The sequence below is a fragment of the Xyrauchen texanus genome, chromosome 12 (assembly GCF_025860055.1).
Source record: "Xyrauchen texanus isolate HMW12.3.18 chromosome 12, RBS_HiC_50CHRs, whole genome shotgun sequence".
Classification (NCBI taxonomy): domain Eukaryota; kingdom Metazoa; phylum Chordata; class Actinopteri; order Cypriniformes; family Catostomidae; genus Xyrauchen; species Xyrauchen texanus.
Genome location: NC_068287.1, coordinates 43,607,438 through 43,615,422, shown reverse-complemented (window position 1 = coordinate 43,615,422; position 7,985 = coordinate 43,607,438). Strand labels below are relative to the sequence as shown.

Here is a 7,985-nt window from a genome sequence, read left to right as displayed (position 1 = left end):
ACTATTTATTTGTATGATACAGCTGCAAATAAGTATTTGAACACCTGAGAAAATCAATGTTAATATTTGGTACAGTAGCCTTTGTTTGCAATTACAGAGGTCAAACGTTTCCTGTAGTTTTTCACCAGGTTTGCACACACTGCAGGAGGGATTTTGGCCCACTCCTCCACACAGATCTTCTCTAGATCAGTCAGGTTTCTGGGCTGTCGCTGAGAAACACAGAGTTTGTGCTCCCTCCAAAGATTCTCTATTGGGTTTAGGTCTGGAGACTGGCTAGGCCACGCCAGAACCTTGATATGCTTCTTACAGAGCCACTCCTTGGTTATCCTGGCTGTGTGCTTCGGGTCATTGTCATGTTGGAAGACCCAGCCTCGACCCATCTTCAATGCTCTAACTGAGGGAAGGAGGTTGTTCCCCAAAATCTCGCAATACATGGCCCCGGTCATCCTCTCCTTAATACAGTGCAGTCAGCCCTGTCCCATGTGCAGAAAAACACCCCCAAAGCATGATGCTACCACCCCCATGCTTCACAGTAGGGATGGTGTTCTTGGGATGGTACTCATCATTCTTCTTCCTCCAAACACGGTTAGTGGAATTATGACCAAAAAGTTCTATTTTGGTCTCATCTGACCACATGACTTTCTCCCATGACTCCTCTGGATCATCCAAATGGTCATTGGCAAACTTAAGACGGGCCTTGACATGTGCTGGTTTAAGCAGGGGAACCTTCCGTGCCATGCATGATTTCAAACCATGACGTCTTAGTGTATTACCAACAGTAACCTTGGAAACGGTGGTCCCAGCTCTTTTCAGGTCATTGACCAGCTCCTCCCGTGTAGTTCTGGGCTGATTTCTCACCTTTCTTAGGATCATTGAGACCCCACGAGGTGAGATCTTGCATGGAGCCCCAGTCCGAGGGAGATTGACAGTCATGTTTAGCTTCTTCCATTTTCTAATGATTGCTCCAACAGTGGACCTTTTTTCACCAAGCTGCTTGGCAATTTCCCGTAGCCCTTTCCAGCCTTGTGGAGGTGTACAATTTTGTCTCTAGTGTCTTTGGACAGCTCTTTGGTCTTGGTCATGTTAGTAGTTGGATTCTTACTGATTGTATGGGGTGGACAGGTGTCTTTATGCAGCTATCGACCTCAAACAGGTGCATCTAATTTAGGATAATAAATGGAGTGGAGGTGGACATTTTAAAGGCAGACTAACAGGTCTTTGAGGGTCAGAATTCTAGCTGATAGACAGGTGTTCAAATACTTATTTGCAGCTGTATCATACAAATAAATAGATAAAAAATCATACATTGTGATTTCTGGATTTTTTTTTTTAGATTATGTCTCTCACAGTGGACATGCACCTACGATGACATTTTCAGACCCCTCCATGATTTCTAAGTGGGAGAACTTGCAAAATAGCAGGGTGTTCAAATACTTATTTTCCTCACTGTATTTTCGAATATTTGTAGATATTTTTTGAGTTCTCAGTTTCGATCAGTATTCTGAGGCTGCTTTGAACATTTGACAAAGCAAATCTCTGTGTTGCAATGAGTATATATTGCAATTTTTAAAAGAGCGGTGCATGGCGAAAAGTAACTGTGAAGTAGTATTAGCTAAATGGAATAAATGTAGCGCAAGCTATGGGCTAAATTCACTTACAATTCAGAATATAAAAAAAAAAAGTGTCCTCCTAATGTGTGATTTTTTTGGCTATTCGTTGTGCAATAGATTGTTTAGAGGGCTGACAAAACCTAAATGACCAACATTGCAGATTTTGCAGAATTGCAAACAAAAATTAGGTTGTACATAACGTGTGAACGTTGCCTTAATCATACCGTAAGATCATACCGATGCTTCACACTTAGTCTCTATGTTTGAACGTCACAGTAGCGAATGCACGGATGCATTTTAGTCCTTTAAGACTGTTTAAAGATATGTTTAAAGGGAGTCAACATTAACGCAAGCAGGTTGAAGTCAACATTCACTGTTAGATGTTCCTCTTATTGGGCACAATTTATCGCTCCAGGCTATTCTCAAAAAAGTCTTTGTAATCTTTGCAATATAAATGAAAGCAACTTTCTTGTCTGCCGTCTGTAAAATGGTTTGGGAACACACGGTTTCACGTTGACTTAACTTTGATCATCGTTGCCTTTCATGGCTGCTCTGACATCATGGCGGGAAAAAAAGTGCATTGCATTTGTTATATTGTGAAGAAAGAAACTTTATGGGAAAAGATTGGGCATTTTTGTGAAATCATTTAGCCAATTAAGTCACCACAGTTGCAGAACAGTGGCATGATGACTGGCATGAACACCGGCAAAAACGTGACATGAATTTGCTGTGCCAGTTAAATGTTAACAAAACTTAGCGTGAATATTAGAATAGATTAGACAATAGCTGTGACTCTGCCTGCTTGTCTGTATAATAGTAAAGGGTAAATAATCGTATGGGATATTAGAAAAAGGTTTCATAAAATTAGATTTGAATATTTTTAACGTTGAGTCGTCGCTGTGTAAGTAACTTTGCACTGATATTGCATCCATTATTACATGACTGTCACTCCTATAGAATTTTGCCTTTCGATAACAAGTTTCGATATCTTGTTCCCCTTAACCTTTGGCTGTATAATAGGCAACATGTCTTAATTTAAAAGGGTTGTGTGCTTAAAGGGATAGTGCCCCCCAAAAGGAAAATTCTCTCCTCATTTACTCACCCTCATCCCGATGTGTGACTTACTTTCTTCTGCTGAACACAAATTAAGATTTTTAGAAGCATATATCAGCTCTGTAGGTCCATACAATGCAAGTCAATGGTGGCAGAACTTTGAAGCTCAAAAAAGCACATAAAGGCAGCATAAAAGTAATCCATACGACTCCAGTGGGTTAATCCGTGTCTTCAGAAGTGATATGATAGGTGTAGGTGAGAAAGAGATCAATATTTAAGTCCTTTTTATTAGACATTCTCATCCCCGCGTTCTTCTTTTGATTCGCATTATTCATGCATATCACCACCTACTGGTGGGAAGGAGAATTTATAGTCACCCACAACTATCATACCACTTCTGAAGACATGGATTTAACCGCTGGAGTCGTATGGATTGCTTTTATGCTGCCTCTATGTGCTTTTTGGAGCTTCAAATTTGTATGGACCTACAGAGCTGTGGTACTACTCCAAAAATATAAGAAGAATTTGTTTTTATACACATCTGGGATGGCATGAGGGTGAATAATGATGAGAGCATTTTTTATTTTTTGGTGAACTGTCCCTTTAAGGTTTTCTGTTGTTGTGTTTCATATGTTCGTTCAGACAGAAGTGGACAGACTAGTGTGATCGTGTGAAACATATACATTTTTTGACATGTTTGTGTGGATTTGCAATCTGCCAAGAACACATACAATAAGGGAATTGTTTTAAAAATGTGATTGATTTGTCAGTATTTCTCATTGTATGTATTAGTGCCTTTTATTCGTTTAAAATGCATCTTAATGGTTAAATGACATTATACAGTATATTCACTAAATACTTATGTAAGATAAAGTCATCAGATTTTTCAGCGCTGTGCCTTTGCTTAATAGGAATTTGCTTGACATGTCCATTCCCACTTTATATTCATTTTGAATGTGAAATAATGCAGTTTTCATCGAAAAATACAGGATGAAAATGGTCATTTTACTCCCAAGATGCCCTTCTTCTGTGCCGATTTTGATACTTGATGTGTTTTTTTGATACCAGGTATAATATTCCATTTATTTAAATATGATTTATATATTATAGGGGATAACTTTTGGACAATAATAAAAGTGCCCTTGTTGCCTAGAGAGAATATGAGCACACAACCCTTAGGGGCTCCTCTGTTTTAGAGAAGTAGAGCAATATGAAACGTAATAAAATGAAATACGCATTATTATTCAGCCTCTGAATTGCTGCTTTAGAGCTTAAACTTTGGATTTTTGCTTGAGAAAGAACATTTATGTTTAATTTAGTAATTTATACAAACTATACTCCACATGAACTTTCCGTTCCATTTCTGCTGCTTGAGACTTTGACGGGACAGTTCACCCAAAAATGAAAATTCTCTCATCATTTATTCGCCCTCATGCCATCCCAGATGTGTGTGACTTTCTGTCTTCAGCAGAACACAAATGAAGATTTTTAGAAGAATATTTCAGCTCTGTAAGTCCATACAATGCAAGTGAATGGTGACCAGAACTTTGAAGCTCCAAAAAGCACATAAATGCAGCATAAAAGTAATTAATACAACTCCAGTGGTTACATCCAAGTCTTCAGAAGTGATATGATAAGTGAGATCAAGTATGAGTGAGAAAAAGTTCAATATTTGTCTTTTTGTTTTTACTATAAATCTCCACTTTCAAACAGCCCTCCTAAGAGTTCTTCTACTTTTGTTTTTGGCGATTCATATTCTTCTTGCATATCACCAGCTAATGGGCATGGAAGAGGATTTACAGTAAAAAAAAATAACTTAAATATTGACCTGTTTCTCACCCACACTTATCATGAGACAACATGGATGTAACCACTGGAGTCGTATGGATTGCTTTTATGCTGCATTTATGTGCTTTTTGGAGCTTCAAAGTTCTACAAATCACTTGCATTGTGAGGACCTACAGAGCTGAAATATTCTTCTCAAAATCTTAATTTGTGTTCAGCAGAAGAAAGAAAGTCATAAACATCTAGGATGGCATGAGGGCGAGTAAATGATGAGAGTATTTCAATTTTTGGGTGAACTGTCCCTTTAAGTACAGAAATGGTATTTAGGGCAAATGAAAGGGCTGAGCTAATGCATGACAACAGAAGAGCCACATTTGAAAGTTGTTTTGTTTGTTTTATTGCTTTGTCCCATGATTCAGATCAATTTGATTTTACATATATGTGCACGCTAACTTGTGTCTTTAATTGAAGTGACACTGGGACTTCTTGCCAAAGAGTGTATTTATTCAAGAATGTATGATTTCGACTTGGTTTCTTTGGAGACACCTTAATTGGTCATTTATAAACCATGTCCATTTGTATAAAGGTACCTCTTAAGTTTGTACATATGCATTGCCCTGTGTCAGCATATAATGTTTTGTATTATTTATACCGATGCATGTGCCATACTGTTACATCAAAGCCAATGGAAGAAAAGGGAAAGCTTATAATACAGTGTTGAAGTCTACCGTCTCTGTCTGTTGATTTGTAATGAATCCGAATGTCTTTTTCCACGAACATTACCGTGCATGCACACTACATTTGAAACGAATAACTTGAATGTGTTTTCATGCTATATTCATCACATGGTGTACTTTTGTTACACTTCTGGACACACACAGTCAATTTGCTTAAATTACCATTACAAAAAGTATCATGTGACCACTAAAATACTAAAGTTATTACTATCATTACTATAGTAATGGGCCAGTTGACATGTAATTTCAATCAGTGCCAATCATGTCATGCATTGTCTATTTTAAACAGATATTTTTGATCATTCATATAGAATTATCATGCATGCAGTTTATATGACCTCATAATAATGAGAGATGTGGAATATTTGTGTTTTTAATCATTAATTTGCCACACCCTTGGACTATGCACTGCAAGCGAACTTCTAAAAGCGAATTAAAAATGGAGAAAATAAATTGTGATTTGTATAGACACCTTCCTTTATACATTTATAATTCATATGCATATTATTTATCTTATATCCACAGTGTTGTGTGTAAAGCATTACTAAGTAATTAATTACTATAATGAAATTACTTGTTCATTGAAAAAAGTCAAGATAGGGATTACTCATTTAATTACAGTTACTTCTGATGTAATTGCGGTAAATACTCTATTGACTTTCTAGTCGATTATAAATAAAACAATAGTGAATTTAAAATCGGAATTTAACTTCTAATGTTAAAATGTATGTTTTCTAATTTAACGCTGTCCCCTTAAATTCTTTGGCCAGCTCATGAATAATTAATTTGAATTTAAATGATTTATTTGAAGGAATTAAAAGAACAGTTTCATGTCTATCCTTGTATTTTCCATCTGGAAATAATAAGTAATGCAATTACTTTTCAGACAGAGAAATGAGTACAGTAATATATTTACACAGTAGACGATGCAATTAGTAGTTAGTAATTAATTACTTTTTAGAGTAACTTACCCAACACTGAATATTAAAATCAAAAGTCTTCTACAAACAGTGAATTCAGAATATATCATTCTACTTTCTTTTTATGACAGAGGTGCCTAATGCTAATTAATTACGGTTTTATTATAGTAATAATATTTGGGGTAACTTATTTTTCAATTGTGGTTATTGTATATTTTGTAAAGGTATTCTCAAAATTAAACACATTTTCTCCCATGTAAGCCGCGCCCCCTAGCGGCTGTTGTGGGTACAAACGTGTGACGTACGCGTTTGCGTAAGGGGCGTGGCTGCGCGGCCCCTCCCCCTTCACAGTCTGGCTGGAAAAGAAAAAAACTTTTTGTATCGAAGGAATCAACAGCCGCCATCTTGTCGCGGACCAGCGTCAGGGTTTCAGGAGAGCATTATTTTATTTTTTACGCTCCCGGATCCGTCGGAACCGGCCCAAATATCTTCCCTGCGACGAAATCGATCAGCTTCGGGGAAAATCGAGGATCCTTGAGGCGATTATTGGCGGAATGGAGCCATTTTTGTGGTCGGCTGGAAAACCCCAGTATATCTGATTTCCCCCTTCAGCGCGAGCGGCGCTCCTGTGCCACTCGCAAATATTAAAATAGAATTATTTCCTCACGTTTTCAATTTGTATTTACGGACTTCGTTTGTTAATCGATTCGGGCTAGGCATGGAGCTTGGAGGTATTTATTTTTATTCGCAGAAAAAAGCCTCTTTGAAGAGACACACGCGAGCCACTTGAAGGAATCGGAGGCATCGATGTTTTTTCCTCGTCGTTTTTCCTCGGTTTTAACGATGATATAATTTATTTTCGGGGGGTTTGGGGCGATCATTAAGGTTAATTATGCGGGTTTTGGGTGTTGGATTATCATGTGGTGGAGCGGGGCGCTGTCGAGTCGCGTTTGAGCCCCATCTGTTAATTAGTGGCCCCTGATCGCTGAATAATAATAATAGAAAACCCGATTTATTTCGCTTTGTACCCCTCTCCTGGGCTCTGGGAAGACGCATATTTTGCTTTTATTTAATTTTTTGTGAAGTAAGGCAACAGGATGGCGGATAATCTACTGGAAATGGGCCCCCCGAACCCCAAGCGGCCCAAACTGAACTCACCTGCTCTGTCCTCCTCCGACACTCCAGGTAAGATGCTCACCTGTCCCATATGAAACCGTTCAGATCGGGTCCTTATAAACCTTACCATCAGAAATCAATAAGACCAGGTCTCTCGGTCTCATCTGCCCTATAAGACATGTGTAGGTCTCCCCTTTCCCATCAAAAAAACCTTCCAGATCCAGATAAGACCTTCACCTGTCAGATCAAAACCCGGGCCACGTGAGAGACTCACCTGTCTTTCAAAAACCTGGCAGACCAGGTACAGATTAGAGGTATACTGATATATCGGTTTTAACAATTATTTGGTGCCGATACTTGCTTTTTGTAACTATCGATTATCAGGGAAATCTATGCATATAGTTGCCAATATTTTATTTATTTATTTTTATCCCTTATCAATAAATCTGATCTGGTGGCGGATATACATGCAAAACATCTTGTGAAAACAGAAGCTTTAAAATCTATATTTGGTAAATACTTGCATATTGAGCATTATAACTGATCCAAGTCTGTATAATTTCAAAATAAGAGTCCTTGGTGTGTTTCCAGCTTGTTTATAGGTAAAGGTTTGGTTGCTTAATAAACTGCTTTTGGGATTTTATTCATTTGTCTAGAACCCGATTTTAAAAATATATCGGTCGATTAATCGGTATCGGCCACCTTAGTTATCTGTTTTACAAAATTCCACTATCGGTCGACCTCCTTTATAATGGCAAATGAGC

At 37.8% G+C, this 7,985-nt stretch overlaps 1 protein-coding gene across 3 annotated transcripts in view; it reads left to right on the top strand.

The window, feature by feature from the left end:
* Nucleotides 1-6,495: 6,495 nt before the first annotated feature.
* The window catches only part of LOC127652793 (CREB-binding protein-like), a 73,689-nt gene continuing 72,199 nt past the window's right edge, over nucleotides 6,496-7,985 (top strand). For all 3 annotated transcript variants that reach the window (XM_052139176.1, XM_052139175.1, XM_052139174.1), the window contains exon 1: nucleotides 6,496-7,290. In XM_052139176.1, the coding sequence (XP_051995136.1) occupies nucleotides 7,203-7,290 (88 nt within the window). In that variant the 5' untranslated portion in view covers nucleotides 6,496-7,202. The remainder of the gene's footprint in view (nucleotides 7,291-7,985) is intronic.